We start from the raw sequence: 18,756 nt of genomic DNA on the forward strand, positions 1-18,756 counted from the left end.
TATGTTTCCCAAAAAAGCCTTTTCCCGCTTCCACCGGAACTCACATCTCGTATTGGAGACACCCGCATGAAAGTCTTTCACTAAAGGCAGGTCTCAAGCCTAATGTCATCGTTAATTGGCCCAAGCTGCAACATTCAATTATCAAAACCATGTTTTCCAGAATTGGAAAGAACATACATAAGAACATAAGAACTATACAAACGAGAGGAGGCCATTCGGCCCATCGAGCTCGCTTGGGGAGAACTTAACTAATAGCTCAGAGTTGTTAAAATCTTATCTAGCTCTGATTTAAAGGAACCCAAGGATTCAGCTTGCACTACGTTATCAGGAAGACTATTCCATACTCTGACTACACGCTGTGTAAAGAAGTGCTTCCTTAAATCCAGTTTGAAATGTTCTCCCGCTAATTTCCACCTATGGCCACGAGTTCTTGTATTTGAACTAATGCTGAAGTAACTATTCGGTTGAACAGCATCCAAACCTGTTAGAATCTTATAGACCTGGATCATGTCCCCCCTCAGTCTCCTTTGCTTGAGGCTGAACAGATTTAGCTCAAATAACCTTTCCTCGTATGACATTCCTCTAAGACCAGGAATCATTCTTGTGGCCCTACGCTGCACCTTTTCTAAAGATTTGAGGAAAGAGACTAACCTTCTCTACTGAAGTTGCATCTTAATATGTTTCTGTCTGTCACATTTATCCTAAATTCCGTATTATTTGGTGTTATTTCAGAAGCAAATATATATTACCCTGAAGAAATATAACATTTTTAGCGTGTCCTGTGTTTATCTAAGCGTGACATTTTATTTTATTTTAAAAGACTGAGATTCATTTTTTGGATGATCTATGAAGACCAAACCCGTTAAAGGGAACCTGCTTTATTACCTCCTTGGGGAAGTTCAAGATGACTTCCACACAGCACTGGAATCTTCAACACTCCTCGCGCTGTCAGAGCCAGCAGTCTCAGGGGGAAAAAAACATGTCAGACGTTTGTTTTTTGTTTTTCTTTGAGCCCTTTCACCTCCTTTAGAAAAGACAGCATGGCAGCCTGCATAGCTGGGGGCTCGGAAATGGATGACTTCGTGCCCCACTTTGTCTCTTTGAGAGATTATCTTCTTAGCCGTCGGAAAAATGACACAGGAAACATTTACAGGATATAGACTGAAGCTGGAGATATTCCTGGCAGCTGAATCACCCCTGTGGTTACTTTAGAATAACATAAAACAACAACAACAATAATAACAATAATAATAATAATAATAATAATAGAAAAGAAGAGAGCAGCTTGATTTAAGCTTGATTGCCCCCCGTATCTGAAAGCGTGACAGTCTGTTTCTGTCAGATCTGATTCCCAGTTAAAATATGATGACTCATAGTGGGTGGATTTCTATTAAGACCAGCTGAATCAATCACTGATTATGCATTGTTGTACAAGGCTTCGCGTTCTGGCAGACAGGTATAAATCACTGGCTGAGCGACGTCCTAAATTGGATTCTGCATCGAGGGGAAAAGGGACTGAAACCATTAAAAATTCTGCTCAAACCAAGGATTTGGAGTTTGGTAAAGTTCACTTTGCTCTGACCACTCCGGAGGTTTGCGAATAATGTTTCAGCTCCTCTCACTGAACTAACAGCTTCTCAGTACGAGCTACTGGATTAATGCCCATTTTCCAGGAATTTATATGGCTGATTCATACTGCTGTCTTTTCAAGCTGTTTACAGTGAGGGAAATAATTATTTGACCCCTAGCTGAATTCTTAAATTGTCTCATTAATAAATAAATGAGAAGTTTATAATTTCACTGGTACAGTAGGTTTATTTTAGCAGCAAAAGATAGATTATAAACAAAACAAGCAAGAAAATATCATCATGTAACAGTTACAAACCAATTTGTCATTCATCTCAGGAAATAAATATTTAATCCCTTGTAACACATGCTTTAGTACTTGGTGGAATAACCATTGTTTGGAAGCACAGCTGTCAAAAGTTTCTTGTAGTTGGTCACCAGGATTGCACGCCGATCATCAGGAATTTTTATCCACTCCTCTTTGCAGACCTCCTCCAAATCTCTAAGGTTGTTAGGCTGTCACTTGGATAGACGAAGCTTGAGTTCCCGCCATAGATTTTCTATGGGATTAAGGTCCGGAGACTGGCTAGGGTACTCCATGACCTTAATGTGCTTCTTCTTCAATCACTCCTTTATTGCCTTGGCCGTATGCTTAGGGTCATTGTCTTGCTGGAAGACCCACATGCTGAAGAGGTGGCTGAAGGAAGAAGGTTCTCATCCAAGATTTTACGCTACATGGCCCCATCCATCCACCCCCCCAAAGCATAATGCTTCCACCTCTGTGTTTGACGGTAGGGATGGTGTTCCTGGGGTTACAGTCAGCATTCTTTTTCCTCCAAACATGGCGAGTAGAGTTAATGGCAAACAGCTCGATTTTGGTCTCATCTGACCACATTCCATTCTTCCAAGCCTCATTGGAATTATTCAGGTGTTCACTGGCACACTTCAGACAGGCCTGAACATGGGCCCTCTTGAACTGGGTACTTTGCAAACAATGCAGGATTTAAAATCGTAACGGCATAATGTGTTACTGATGGTTTTCTTGTTGACTGTGGTCCCTGCTGCTTTGAGATCATTAGCGAGCTCCTCCCGTGTAGTTCTGGGGTTAGCCTTCACTGTTCTTAAGATCATTGATGCCACATGAGATGAGATCTTCCTTGGGGCCCCAGGCCGCGGGTAATTGGCAGTTATTTTGTCTTTCTTCCATTTGTGAATAATTGCAACAACAGTTGTCACTTTCTCACCAAGCTGCTTGCTGATGGTCATGTAGCTCATTCCATATTTGTGAAGGTCAACAGTCTCTGATGTCCTTAGACAGCTCTTTGTTATTTCCCATGGTAATAAGGTTGAAGATGTAGACAGGTTGGTGACCCAAGAATACTGTTTAACAAAGTAATGCCATTAAATGACAATGCTGGTTTAGTATTTGTTAATACTTAATTAAGTACTACTTGTGTTGTGTTAGTGCACATGTACTTGACCTAATTTCTTGCTGGCTTGTAGGGGATCAAATAATTATTTCCCTAGATAAATAACAAATTGATTTGTAACTGTTATTTTTTTCTTGTTTGTTTTGTTGAAAATCTTTCTTCTGGTGTTAAAATAAACCTACCAGTGAAATTACTTCTCATTTTTATAAATGGGTCTAGTTAGTAATTCCACAGGGGGTCAAATAATTATTTCCCTAACTGTATGTCTTTAGATCAGAAGTAAATTGAAAGGCCTTATGATGATTGTCCAATTGTAAATCCCGTTTTTTAAAGTTGATATGTGCAAACGTAGGAGATTGAGCTCAGCTTTTCATAGTGGTCTTGGGTGTCCTCCATACTGATCAATTAAATCTTTAAGTGCCACAGAAACATTGTTTCTCTAGAGTGCCTGAATTGAGGAGGAGGGGCAGGGCACGAATGAGAAGCACCCCCAAGAGGTGCATGTTAAGATCTTATCTGCAATTGTAGTCAACAGTAAGTATAATGAAAAGTATACCTTGGAGACTTCCTGCAGTCATACATGTAACAGTTATTGTCTTTATAAATCGTAGAGGCTTTTTAATTTCCTTGTCACATACATTAAAAATGCCAGGTTAATTGAAGGGTGATTGTCGAACAATGCGGTCCAGTGCACGCTCATTGACCCTGTTAAATGGTGTTGATATCGGGGCCACTGAGGTTAGCCCACCCCCTCATCCCTATCCTCCAACTTGCTTTGTAAGGCGACACTTTGCTGATTGGTGCCCTGGACCAGCGAGGCCACGTCGCTTGAGTACAATGCATTAATCATGCAAGTAGCAGGAAATGGAAGTAGACACTGGACTGACCATGTGCTGCTTTCTGGAATTTTTCTTGAATGATTTCTATTAAATGGTAAGGAAACATACTTTAAAAAAATCCGTGATGAACAGCGGCCATGAAATCTATATCTACAAAAGTATTGGGACACACCTCTTAATTATTGAAATCAGGTGTTTCTTTCAGACCCAGTCGGTGTAGAATATGCTCAGACATTTTCACAAACACAATGGCTTTAATAATGAGTGTATTTTGCAGCTAGAAGCACAAAGGATATTTAAAAGCCTTTTGCTTTTCCTGGCGGCCCATCATCCAGAATAGCGGCTCTGCCTTTCCTCTTCAGGTGCTCGTGAATCTTGGTTTGGTGGATGCCAGGAGAACCTTACTTGCCTGACTGCATTGTGCCATCTGTAAAGTCTGGTGGAGGAGGGATAATGGTATGGGGTTGGTTGGTTGGGCTTGGCCCCTTAGTTCCAGTGAAGGGAACTCTTTATGCTTCAACATACCAAGACAATTCTATGCTTCCAACTTTGTGGGGACACTTTGAGGAAGGCCCTTTTCTGTTCCAGCATGACTGTGCCCCAGTACACAAAGCAATGTCCATAAAGATATGGCTGGTTGAGTTTGGTGTGGAAGAACATGACTGGCCCACACAGAGCCCTGACCTGAACCCCATCGAACACCTATGGGATGAACTAGAATGGAGATTGTGAGCCAGGTCTTCACGTCCAACATCAGTGCCTGACCTCACAAATGCTCTTCGGGATGAATGGGTAAAAAATCCCACAGACACATTCCAGAATCTTGTGGAAAGCCTTAACAGAAGAGCGGCAGCTGTTATAGCTGCAAAGTGGGAACCAACTCCACATTGATGCCTATGGATTTAGAATGGGATGAAATAAGAACATAAGAACATAAGAACTATACAAACGAGAGGAGGCCATTCGGCCCATCGAGCTCGCTTGGGGAGAACTTAACTAATAGCTCAGAGTTGTTAAAATCTTATCTAGCTCTGATTTAAAGGAACCCAAGGATTCAGCTTGCACTACGTTATCAGGAAGACTATTCCATACTCTGACTACACGCTGTGTAAAGAAGTGCTTCCTTAAATCCAGTTTGAAATGTTCTCCCGCTAATTTCCACCTATGGCCACGAGTTCTTGTATTTGAACTAATGCTGAAGTAACTATTCGGTTGAACAGCATCCAAACCTGTTAGAATCTTATAGACCTGGATCATGTCCCCCCTCAGTCTCCTTTGCTTGAGGCTGAACAGATTTAGCTCAAATAACCTTTCCTCGTATGACATTCCTCTAAGACCAGGAATCATTCTTGTGGCCCTACGCTGCACCTTTTCTAAGGCCGCTATGTCCTTTTTAAGATATGGTGACCAAACCTGTACACAATATTCTAGGTGAGGTCTCACCAAGGAATTGTATAATCTTAGCATTACCTCCCTTGACTTAAACTCCACACACCTGGAGATATACCCCAACATCCTATTGGCCTTTTTTATTGCTTCCCCACACTGGCGAGAATGAGACATGGAAGCATCAACATACACACCAAGGTCTTTCTCATAATCAGCTACCTTTATTTCAGTAGGTCCCATAAAATACCTGTACTTTATATTTCTGCTCCCTACATGGAGTACCTTACATTTGTCTATGTTAAATTTCATCTGCCAGGTGTCAGCCCAGTCACTAATTAAATTAAGATCCCGCTGTAGCTGCTGAGCCGCTAGTTCAGTATCTGCTACACCACCCACCTTGGTGTCATCTGCAAATTTCACCAGTTTACTGTATATATTGGTGTCTATATCATTTATGTAAATTAGGAACAAAAGTGGTCCTAAAATTGAACCCTGCGGTACCCCACTATGAACGCAGGCCCACTGTGACATCGAGCCTCTTATAACTACTCGCTGCTTCCTATCCGTTAACCAGTTATCAATCCAAGTCGCTACAGTTCCTAAAATACCTGTCGCTTTGAGTTTAAGTGAGAGCCTCTTGTGGGGAACAACATCAAAAGCCTTTTGGAAATCTAAATAGATGACATCATAGGCCTTCTTATCATCAATTTCCTGAGTAGCTTCCTCAAAAAACTCCAACAGATTTGTTAAACAGGATCTACCTCTCCTAAATCCATGCTGGCTATCCCTCAAAATGTTATTTGAGTCCAGGTAATCTACCATTTTCTCTTTGATTATAGCCTCCATAACTTTACCAGTTATACAAGTTAGACTGATTGGCCTATAGTTTGACAAATTACTTCTATCCCCTTTTTTGAAAATGGGCGTTATGTTGGCATGCTTCCAATCAGAAGGTACCACACCTTCAGATAAGGATTTTTGAAACAGTAATGTTAAGGGTCGGCAAATAATATCCCTCATCTCTTTTAACACTATAGGTAAGATGCCATCAGGGCCCTGTGATTTATTTATTTTGAGCTTAGCTAGGCTTTGCAAAACATCAGCTTCAGTTATATATATATTAGTTATAGACGATGTTGGATTAGTAATAAGAACTGGTAAGTTACTAGTGTCCTCGACAGTGAATACCCGTGCAAAACTATCATTGAACTCATTTACTATGTCAATGACGTTTTCAATTATAAGACCCTTACTATCCTGCAGATTAGTAATTTCAGCTTTTAGAGCTCTTTTAGAGTTAAAATACTGGAAGAAACTTTTAACGTCATCCTTAGCCTCCAATGCGATCTTCCTTTCGACATTCCTTTTAGCTCGTCTAATGTCATTTTTTAATTCAGCCTGTAGATTTAGATACTCTTGCTTTATTATGTCATCATCAGTTATTTTCCATCTCTGGAACAAAGCCCTTTTCCTCCTTACTTTATACTTTATGTCCCTATTTAACCACCTAGGTTGCAATTTCCTAGATTTATTCTTGCTAGAAACAGGTATGAAGTCCTCTTGTACTTGCAATAATGTGCTTTTAAAAAATTCCCATGCCTCTTCAACAGTTTTGTTATTTGACTCCATCCAGTTCACGGTTTCTAGTTTTAATCTCATACAATTGAAGTTAGTCTTCCTAACATTATATATTTTTGATTTGGACTTTGCTCTTCGGGCACTAAACTTAACCTCAAATTTAACCATGTTATGATCGCTACTGTCAAGTGGTTCTAAAACATCTAATTTACCAATCCTGTCCTGGTTATTAGACAAAACAAGATCAAGAATGGCATCTCCCCTGGTAGGGGTGTTAACAAACTGAGTAAAAAAACAATCCTGTACTAATTCCACCATCTCAAGTTCATTTTCAGAAGAGCCAGCAACAATGTCCCACTGCATCCCCGGTAGATTAAAATCACCCATAACTACCACATAATTTTTATTGCTCATAATCCTAATATCACTGTATAACAATCTGCTTTCCTCAGCAGCTACATTGGGTGCTCTGTAACAAACACCGACAATTAGGCTATTTGAGTTTGTAGCATCTAATTTTACCCATATAGCTTCCGTACTTTTACTTATATCAGTAAGCTCCCTTGCCTGCAAGATTTCCTTTACATATACTACAACACCACCTCCCTTCTTACCTATACGGTCTTTACGGAACAATGTAAACGTTTCTATTGGTGCAATGGCCAGGTGTCCCAGTATTTTTGTCCATGTAGTGTATTTTTAGGTAACAATGCCAATTGCATTATAAAGATAAAATGGTTCAGGCATATTAAGGAAATTTTATTCATTATTCATTTTATTTAAGGCATGGAATTTTGGCTTAAATTTTGGCAGAGTTTTGATAAATGTAGACAAAAAATGTCTGACATCAAACCAGGGGAATTTCTAGCTATTGAAAAGATCAGGGGCTAAGTGAAGTTTATGTGGGGCTCGACTTTTTTGTTGAAGGAAGATTGGCATCGGGACTAAAATACTCAGGGCTCTGCTTAAAAAACTCGGGGCTACAGCCCCAAGTGATCGGACCTAATGACATCCATGCCTCAAACCTTAAGGAAATAAGAACTCTCAGCTTTCAAGGCCAGCTACCAGCACACAACAGAATGATATGATTTAAGTAAAACATACAGTTTGGTAATTGCAGTAGCCATTGTGTTTATTTTGAGGCATAGTAATCAGATTTCTGTGTTTTACAAGGTAATTAAAACGTTTTCGGAATGTGCTTCTTGCGTTTCCCTTTCATGTTTCTGAGAGGAAACAAAGGGTACATTTGCAAACAAACCATGATGTGCATCTTTGTAGCCACACGGGCATCTTGCCCGTAAGTGAGGATAGCCCAGTTGCTGTTGGTCTGCCTAGCCTGTAACTGGCTTCTCCCGCCCACATGCATTTTAAACTCCCATTTCTCCACCATTACTTCTAAAACTTTAGTCAAGGGTATTATGTTTACAAAAAATTACCTTAGAGAGAGTTTTAAATTGATGCAATTTTGCATTGGTTACAGCATTTTACATATATTTTACAAATATTTTTGATTGTGAATACATTGCTAAACAATGGAAACACAAGGCTTCTGTGTTGTTAGAGAGACAAACAGCTGTATGTTTTATGGTTTCCTGTTTTCAGATTAGTATACAATACACCATCCATCCCCACAGCACCTCAGAATTGCCTATTTTAATAAATAATAACCAATAAAAAACAATCTGATATTCTTGTCAAGGTGCAGTGTTTATCTTGTCTAAGCAAGGTAGGGGCTTAAGAAACTCAGTCCATGCCCTGTTTTTCTTTCAAATGAATGATATGTAAACTGAGAACTTAAAAAAGACAAATATATCATCATATGTGGTTATGCTGAGCGTGTGTTTGTTAATAAAATGAGTCTGCTGCCTTTGTAGTGCTATGCTTCCAGTTTCCTTGAAGCAGTACTGCATGCCACTGTTCACTTCTTTAAGAAGCAATCCCTTAAAGGGACTACAACAGAGCCCTTCAGGTATCTGAAATAAAACCTTGAAATCCTCAACAGGAAGCCATCCTGACATGTGGGCGCGAGTGAGCCCCCCCTCAACCGAGGAAACCGGCTGTCACATAATGGAGGACTGAGAGAGTTGAGCTGTCAAGTAGCTCAGCCAGTGTGAGGAACCAATCACCTACTGGAAGGCCGCAGGACAGATGAGCTAAGATCCACCGTTCCAGTGTGACCCTAAGCAGCAATGAGGACCATCACGGGGGACCAAAACACAGGCAGCCTCAGGCTCATGTTTACCTCCAACGCAGCTCAGATCTCTGACTGACACATGTGAGGGCAAATCAGGATTGGGGCAGGTTGGCGCAGGTGATATTTGATCAGGGGGCCTAGCATTTCTAGGTATCCCCTTGAGGGCAGTCAACACAGTAGATGTCCAAAGATGAGAAGTGTATTGAAGAGATTGTCCAGTTCAGTGAAGATTCACAATAGAGAAGACAGTAGCCTAAGCAGTACAAAAAGGCGCAAGATAATCGTTAAACTATAAGTTAGACATCAGATTATTAAACTTAGTCTTGGAACTGATATACAGAAAGTCTCTTTTTGTGAAGTATTGATTCCTAATTGCTACTTTTCAGTTTTACTTTGTGATGATGGAGTTTTATTGAAAGTCTGGGATTACAAACCACAGTTGTGTTCTTCAGGCGCTTTCTATATGACAAGCATTCTAGACGATTCTGTCCTGATTGATGCCTTCCTGAAATCCGGCTTGTTTTGATTGGGACCATTATCTGGAGTTCCTAGCTTTAATGAGTCCTGCCTTGACCACATGGAGTTCCTGGAGTGTGAGGACAGTGACACAGTGATTACACTGTTTCCGTTAGCAGCTGGGGGAGACTCCAACATGCTGAGCTCCATCTGGTGCCAGGATGACTTACTGCAGCACTGAGACGCCCAGTTCGTGATATGAACGGATAACCACCCACCCCCCCCCCCACCCCCGCCAACAGCTGGCTTCAGCTGCACTCATCAGAGCGTGCCAGACCACACACTCTGCCTCAACCCGCCCAGCACCAAGGGGATCCTTTAATTAAGAGGCCTTGCTCGACTTTCAATCAAAGTCATGAATAAAGGTCACCTCTCTGTAGTCGGAGATGCAGCTGCAGAGGATCACATCTCCACAGGTGACATTTGACATGTTTAATGATGTGTTACAAATGTCACTTTCTCAGAGAATAAAACGTGGCTAAGAATGTGTTAGTAGAGCCAGTCAACACAAAATGATAGAGTTACCAAGATGAGTTGAATCTAAAGTCTCACGTTTCTTACTATAGCTATGTCTTGATCACAGAACCCAGAACTTTGACTTGTCTCTTTTTTACAAGTCAATGTATAGTCCATCCATCCATCCACCCATGTTCCAACTGCTGATAACGATCAGGGGCATGAGAATGTTTGTGTCAAGTCAAGTTAATAACATATTAATTACTTCATTAATGCATTACAAATCGTTATCGCTATTAAAATACTTTGGAGAAGAGAAACACATAAACCAGGGGTGCAAACTAGCCTGGATCTGTAGAGAGGGTTTGTGTCAGGAAGGGGATCCAGCTGTAAAATCTTTACCAAGACCATTAATGATGAGATCAGTCCAGTCTGGGGCGTAGACCATAAGCAACACGTGGGGGTCGCCTGGCTCCCGTGGGAAATGAGACAGGGTTACCAGGTCAAGGGTAGGTCTGGTTAAAGAAGTTAGTCCAGAAGAAGCAGAAGAGGGAGAAGGAGAAAGAGAGAGGTAAGTTGAAGGGTAGAGTGTGGACGCTGAATGTGAGGACGAAGACTGGGAAAAGAAGAGAGTTGGCAGACGATGGATAGGAGAAAGGTGGGAGCAAATGAGCAAAGAAGAAATGGTATGGGGGTAGTATTATCTACAGAACTTAAGGAGAGTCTTGTCAGTGTGGATTGGAGGAGTGATGGTGATGAGTGTCAAGCTGGGCCTGAATGAGACTGTACTTAATGTCATTTGTGCATATGTTTGTCAAGTGGGCTGTGAGGAAGAGGAAAATGAGGCTTTCTCTGCACAAATGGATGAAGAGCTTAAAGCGACACAAGAGGGTGAGAGGGCGATTGTTGGTGTGGATCTAAAGGGGAATGTGGGAAAGAGTAGAGAGGTGATCGAGAGGGTACATGGAGGACGGGGAATAGGATAAAAATGGAGAGACGCCAAGCAGACTTTCTAATGTATAGAAGGAATCATATGAAAGACATGAATAGTTGTAAAGTCATTATTGGGGAAAGTGTCCAGCACAGCATAAAGGGGTTGTGATGGACTCTAGCATCACAGTCAGCAGGGGAACAAGACCAGAGCGAACAGCACCACAGTTATGGAGGCGTGGTCCCGAGTGAGCCTGGGAGGATCAAGGGGAGATGGAAGGGGTGCTTGTTGCTGCTGAATGATGAAAAATCAAGGGCAGTGTTTGGCCCCAAAAGAAGGGTTAGTATGAGGAATACAGAGGGAGGAAGTAAAATAGCCCCCCAAAAATGTGAAGAACAGAAAGGCAACAGGACCGATAAAACATCAGCGGGAATTTGGAAAAGTTTAGGGGAAGGTGGAATAGATGTTTTGTGGGATATAATGCTGAAGATCTATGAACAGGAGAAAATTCCAGTGGGGTGGAGGAACAGTGTGCCTGTACCCATTTACAGTATAAGGAAAAGGGAATATTTGGGATTGTGGAAGCTATAGATGGATAAAGCTGATGTCACAGAAGAAGATCTGGGAAAGCGTTATGGAAAGAAGAAAGAGAACACCAGAGGAGAGCATCAGTTTGTTTTTATCCCAGGTAGAACAAATGATGCAGTTTCTGCATTTGCGTTAACCTCATGGAGAAACATTGAGAAAAACAATAAGACTAGAATATAGTGTTTATTGATTTAGAGAAGGCTTATGATAGAGTGCCATGTCGGGAGGTCTGCATGTGCATGAGGGAGAAAGGAGTAGCGGAGAAGTATGTGAGGACTGTCCAGGATGTGTATGAGGGAGTGAGGACCCGGGTTAGAAGTGGTGTTGGTTGCAGACAACTTGGGCTGCATCAGGATCTTCAAACCCTTAATTCTTTGATGTGGACATGAATGTGTTGACTTTTGAGGCAAAAGTGCTGTTCCCCTGGTGCATACTTTTTGGTGATGACATTGTGCTGTCGAGCACCTGAAAGCAGGAAGTGGAGAAGAATGGAGAATGGCTATGGAAGACAGAGGACGGAAGATAAACAGGAAGAAGACAGAGTAATTGAAGTTTAATTGTAATCACGATTCAGAAGTTAGCCTGAATCTAACTGTTGAAAAGAGTGGATAAGTTCAAATATCTAAAGTGGTAGCTCAAGATGATTGGATGGACAGATAACCCAGAGGGTGCAGTGTGGAGGGAACAACTGGTAGAAGGTATCAGGAGTATCGTGCGGTGGAAGAGGTTTAAAGGTGAGACAAGGTGCAGAGAATGAAGAGAAACAAAGATTTCATGCTCCTTTTTCTGCAGTGTGTATCGGTGGTTGTATCAGAGAAGCAGCCGGCAAAGTTCATGCTTTGGGCAGTGGAGGTGCGCAGTGGAAGTGCGCAGTGGAGGTTCGCAGTGGAGGTGTGCATTGTACCACTGGGGCCGAGCCTGTATCCACCAAAAAGCCCCAACAAATCTCATTAACTAGAGCACCTGCTACATCATTCCCATGACGGCAAAACAGTGGATCTCCATCTGCCAGCGTTTAGACACATTTAATGAATTAAAATCAGGTAAAAAAAAGTGTACAGTAGATGCTATCGCTCTCTTAAAGAATCGGGCATGGAGAAGGTAATTTGATTCAAATTTAGACGCCCATATCAAAGCCGTAGTCTTATTATACTGTGAAATCTCATCTGAGCCACCTGCAGCTAAAATCCATTGGGCTGATGTTCTGTGCATACAGATAATAGGCTAGTAATAATAACCAATGGTTGTTATTTCCTGTTGACCTCTGTTACTCCCTGTTGTTCTGACTTTCTGACTTTGACTTATTTTTGTTAATTTTTCAGCTTACAGTTCTTACACAGAAGCTGCATAATTTCCGCATGCCTCCATAAATTTTCCCGCTTATTAATGTCCTGTAGTTTTCAGGCCTTATTAAAATAATAATTCTTGGCAGGCTTTTTGGGTTCAGCCTGTTACTGGTTATTGGTTAATTTTATTATTTAATAAGCTCTTATTTTCTTTCGTCTGGCAGGTCTAAATCATTGTAATTGCATTCTTATTGTTTTATTTATCAACAAAAACGTATCATAGATGTTCTTGTTTGTATGCAATTGAGGCTCTGAGGAAGGGCACATTCTGATTGGATATCCATGGTTTCCACTGAAAACTGGCGTTTGCTGTAGTATGAGGAGAGCTGAACAGGGGAGGTAGGTCGAGTCCACGTCACAGGGAACTCGGTCAGCAAACCGCAGGCACCAAATGGACCGTGGTGATGTGAGGGGTTCTGAAGAAAGACCCGGCTTTGAATGGGAGCTCAGTGCTACATGACTCATCCTGGTAAAGGGCTCATTTAGGGCGGCGTCACCACAATGGGATCCCCACGCCGACCTTGTGAGACACCGAATCAGGGCAGTGGAGCATGCCGACTTTGGGCCGGGATTCTCCAGTCCACTGGTTGAGCTGTATGAGACCTTTTCTTCTCGGCTCCTCTGTGCCTACCACCCCACCCCCCCCCCCCAACCCTTAAAAAAACACTGCTGAACAGCTTCAAGGGGAAAATTGTCATTCTCCTCTCTGTCTCGAATCAAAGGGTGCAGCCATATGAAAAATGAATAAAAATCTAATGTGCAGCAAGATGATGGCTCAGGATCTAATGTTCCTATACGGTGCCCCGACACCCCAAACCGCACCTATAACACATAATAAAAAAAACACACATGGAAACTGGGACTTCTCTAATCACAATCTAGCCATGCAATAACATTCTGATTGGTCAATCTACAGAGGGGTGGCCAATCCTATCCAGAAAGGGCTGTTGTGGTTTTCACTGCAACTCCATAATTAGATTACTAATTAGACGACTGATTGACTGAAGAGTCCTCACACCTGGTTTGGAACAGCTGACCTAAAGGTTACCCCGAAACCAGCATGTACGCCGGCCCACGCCTACTGTAGAGCAACAATCAATGAAATAGAATATGTGTTTTTTTTGTCTCTATAACAGGTGTAAACAGATGAACTACCCTGACGACCTTCCGCAGATCTCTGTGGTCTTCATCTTCGTGAACGAGGCCCTGTCCGTTATTCTGCGGTCTGTGCACAGCGTGGTCAACCACACCCCAGCTCACCTCCTGAAGGAGATCATCCTGGTGGATGACAACAGTGACAGTGGTATGGAGAGCACTCTCTTTGTAAATGTCAAACTGTCCTGCTGAGTGACCCTCTGTTTCTGGCAAGAGCTGCTTCTGTGCTGGGAGGCATCAGTGCTGAGCCAGACAGCCATCCAGGATGCCATATTCCAAAGGGGTGCTGACTTAGGGAATTGCTGGTGTCAACCCCCCCCCCCCCCCCCCCCGACAAGCTTCACTGTCCAAGAGAAGTTAAATTAGGTGGTAAAGTTTAACCGGTCCCCCTAAGGGAAACCGGTCCCCATAAGGGAAAAAAAACGGATATTTATCACATTATGGGGACATTATGTCCCCATAAGGGTAGGTACAGTAAACCTGTTCGCACACACACACACACACACACACAGATATTTGGTGGTGTAGGTGAAGGACTGACTTCTTAGAGTGTCAGTGTATTTGCAGGAAGACTATTGTGTCAAACGGCATAAATAGAACTGTTTGCTGTAACACATACAGTAGCTGTGCTTTATTAGCAGTGTCTCACAGTGACGCAGTAAGAAGTGGTGTTTTATAGGGACCCCAGTGCTGGTGTCTTGCTCCATTAGAAGCATATGAATCGAAACGGGGAATTACATTTGAGCCTGAGCTTAATTACCTTCCACATCCTACCAGAAATTAGCAGAAAAATGCAGGTAATTACAATTGGGCTTTAATGTCATTTTCTGTGTGTTAACCCTCTGCGTATCGCATTGATAGCAGCAGTGACCATTATTTCTTATTTGAAATAATTTCATAGCACTTCATGTGATATTTAATATTTAATAATAATATTTTTTACAGTAAGAAACTTCCTACAAAGTACAAAGATGAGAGCTTACGTTGTATTTTTAATCCAATAACTGGATTCTTAAACTGATAATTCTCGACTCTTCAATTCTGTGCTGTATTGTCATTATTTTAAAACCTTTTACATGTTAATTGTACTTCTATAGCTGTGGTAGCTTATATGTATGCCAAGCCAATAAAACTTCTGGAACTGAATAGGGGTTGGACAGACAGAGAGAAAAAGAGAGAGAGACAGAAAGAGAAAGAGGTGGGGGGGAGCTGGGATGTTTCTCATTTGGATACAGAGAGATGTACCCTCTGGGGTACGGGGAGCTCAGCAACAGGCCACACCTGCATGGCCTGGGCTGCCCGCCGACCCCCCGGCATGGACCCCTGAGGGCCGAGAGCTTCTCAAGAGGTACCAGAACATTGGCCGTAGCCCAGCGTCCCCCAACTGACTCGTAGGCGAGCTGCTGCATGAATAGCATCTTGAAAGGGGACCAAGTGAGTGTCAACACTCACAGATTTCCAGACCGGTCTCTCCCCCCAGCTCCCGTAGAGGCTTATAAATAGGAAGGCGGTCAGGCCGCCAAATGGCGCGTGGTGGGGGGGGGGTGCCAAAAAGGGCGGGGCCTTCCCCACTTAGCGTTAGCGGTGGGTGCTGGTCTGTGGTGTTAGCATGACGGCCTGGCTGCTTTTTCACTCACCAGCTTCCTTGTCACCTTTAGACTGTTTGGGTACAGCAGTGTTTCCCAATCCGGTCCTCGGGGGCCCGCAGACAATCCACGTTTTTGCTCTCTGTCTGGCAGCGAAGTTGGAGGGAACAAAAACATGGACCAGATGTGGGACCCCGAGGACTGGATAGGGAAACACTGGGGTAGAGAATCGGCTGTAGGTACGAGAGGCCTTCCTCAGGCCGGCGGACTGGCTCGCCTCAGCCCTTCCCCTGCTGCGGTCGCTTTCTTGGGCTTCTTAGCCTTATCTCTATAAACTGCAATTCATTTTATAAAGTGCAGTTCATTTCAAAGCAGGCAATTTAGGGTTTCTCTGCAGAGACCAGGATCCATAATGTGTAGGTATGGGACCGTGGTGACCGCGGTCACTAACCAGTTTGCTTTGCAGTGCGCCCAATATTTGCTGAAAGAAAAATGACCCTTTTCGCAAGTTAACAGCTACTTATAATTTTTAAATAAGCTTCTAATGAAATTATTTGAGATATAGTTTGCTCTATCATTTGTTTCAATCTTTGAAGCGTGGTTCTCATCTGGGTTTAAAGCTTTCCTCTGTACAGTCAGTAGACACTGGATCCATTTATGTCTGTTTATCGCCTATTGCCATGACGACCTCATAAACTCAACCAATTATCGGCACAAACCACCTATAGCTACCGCCGACGATGTCTTGTGTGCTGAGTAATGGATGCTGTGGATTATGTCATTTCTGTCAGGACAGAGTGAGATGTAAGTAGAGAGAAAAGATTTAGCACGTGTGCTGAACGACTGCATCTCCTGCTAACAAGTGGTTCATTCATGGAAGAAGCATCTTTAAGAAACAACCTAAGTCCACCATTTTCGGAATCTGTAATGTAAAAAAATATGAAATATGCATCAGCTTTTGTATCCTATTTAATTCTCCTGATGGTCTTCGTGTTAGATGCTTCCCACATTATGGATCCGCTACTTCGATCTCTCAGTATCAGTAAGTGTGATGCACTTTGCCGGTTCCTGCCGCCCCTTCCTCTTCCACATAATGATGGCTGCTCTCCTGACCTTGCAGTGGAGCTGAAGTTCAACCTGGATCAGTACGTGAACAAGCGCTATCCTGGCCTGGTGAAGATCGTCCGCAACAGCAAGAGGGAGGGTCTTATCCGGGCACGGATACACGGCTGGCAGGCGGCCACGGCCCCCGTTGTCGGCTTTTTCGATGCGCACGTCGAGTTCAACACAGGCTGGTAAGTGTGGGAGAAGGCAGTCGTGCCGTACGAAACATTCACGGGGCTGGCCAGGTGCATCATGGAAGTCACAGGAAGTAGAGAGTTTCCATTCTAAGGATGTGAGACTGCAGGCAGGAGGGAGTTATGGGGGATGAGTGGAGGGAGTTGGGACATAAAGGCACCTGTTTTCCTTTTATTTCAAGGGAAACCAGCACAGGAGAGCAAAATAGGTTCTGGAAAGAGCAACAACGCAATGAGGAACTGAAGAACAAATTTCCGAAACTCCATTTAGTAAGAAAACACTATTTCTGTAGACGTAGTGAGTTTTGGAAAATTTAAAGTTGGATTACATGAGGACTGAGTTTTGGTTCCCAGTACTGCAACATATGATGAGAAACCTTGGCATTGGAGGTCTCCTCTGAAAAACAAGAAAACATGGGCTGAGTGAGTTTTGGAAATGTGCTTTTAAATTAGGTATTGGGGTCTGTGCACTGAGACACAACAACACACAGGGACAGGACACGAAGGGGACAATCAGCACGTACCATGGCAGCTGGGAAATGGGGGGGGGGGGGGGGGGACATGTCCCACAGCACAGACATGGGTCACATCTACTGGGTCTCAGCATGAACCAGGCAGCGTCGCTCTAGCCGGGTTACAGGGGGCCAAAGAAAGCAGGACGAGCTCATATAGCGAATGAGGGGAATGAGACACACCTGGATCAAATCAATATGGACACCTGCAGCCACCTGGCTCCCCCTCCCTTGGATATATAGGGCACCCATTGAAAATAAAATGTAAGATCATAGTGGCAGGTGTGTACTGTGTGTTTCGGGGTGGAATTTCAAATAGCATAATCAGTAGAGCTGAATGACATGGCATTTTAGGAATGAAACGTCACAGTTTGGAGAGCTTTGTGTGGATCTGCGATCTGAGGTCTGAGACAGGAAGTAAACCTGAGAAACATCAGTAAATTCTCTCACTGCATAAAATCATTAGGAAAACAACCAAAATAGCATGATTCAATCAAATTACCAATTTTCTTGATGGTGAGTTTCCTTCCCCTGATCACCTCATTGGAATCAAAGAAGCCCAACCTACATTTTAAATATGGACGCACGTGAATTTCCACAAAGGATGACTATGCTTCAGAAAGCGTCTCTGTCCCACTGTCCGGGCATCATGTCCACGCGTTACGGGGAGAGACCGTGCTGTTGGGAGGATGAAAAGCCAAGTGAAGTCCCTTCTCTCTAAGAGGGGTTCCGTTTTCTTTCTCCCCTGCCCCAAAACTCCTGGGACCCCGCCTAACCAATTTAATAAAATAACTTCAGAGAGTCTCGACCCAATTTTGCCTTGACACCTTCGTTTATCACAAAACAAGCAACACAACTGGGCTTAATTGGCACCTAATTTCAGTCTGCTGGCCTGGACGGATTTCCCCAGATTAAGCCGGTCTGGGGCCTCAGTGGACCAGCGACGCCACGGCTGCGTCGTGAGATGTGTATAATGAGGTGTGCCTTCACGCCTAAAATTTATTCAGAGTCATCCGCTGGCCCATAATTACAAATCTGGGTGGTACTAGTGAGTAATATAATGGCACTTAATCGGTGGGAACAGGCAGTCATTCAACTAAAGTAACCATCAGTTGCTCAAAAATGCAGCCTAATGTGTGTATTAATGAGGACCAACAAGCTAAGTGCTCATTTAAATCAATTTGGCAGGGAATGTAGCTGCAATGCAAATTGGATCTTATGAAGGCTGGTGACACCCATCTTTCTGTACAATAGATAAGGCTAACGGCAGATTTTCATTATGTGACATCAATCAATGATACAATACTTTTTCAACAATTACTTTATTTCTGTTTTATGTTCATTTTTTTCCCGATATAACTGCTTCATTATC

The 18,756-nt window shown here is 42.9% G+C and overlaps 1 protein-coding gene across 2 annotated transcripts in view; it reads left to right on the forward strand.

Moving 5' to 3' along the window:
- The window catches only part of galnt9 (polypeptide N-acetylgalactosaminyltransferase 9), a 67,016-nt gene that overhangs the window by 17,566 nt on the left and 30,694 nt on the right, over positions 1–18,756 (forward strand). Inside the window, exons 1-3 of one of the 2 annotated variants that reach the window (XM_023812287.2) lie at positions 8,877–9,077; positions 13,970–14,136; positions 16,695–16,869. In XM_023812287.2, the coding sequence (XP_023668055.1) occupies positions 9,076–9,077; positions 13,970–14,136; positions 16,695–16,869 (344 nt within the window). In that variant the 5' untranslated portion in view covers positions 8,877–9,075. Of the gene's footprint in view, positions 1–8,876; positions 9,078–13,969; positions 14,137–16,694; positions 16,870–18,756 lie in introns of those variants that run through there. The other variant, XM_023812286.2, reaches the window with a different exon arrangement.

Source organism: Paramormyrops kingsleyae, chromosome 2 (assembly GCF_048594095.1).
Source record: "Paramormyrops kingsleyae isolate MSU_618 chromosome 2, PKINGS_0.4, whole genome shotgun sequence".
Lineage (NCBI taxonomy): Eukaryota > Metazoa > Chordata > Actinopteri > Osteoglossiformes > Mormyridae > Paramormyrops > Paramormyrops kingsleyae.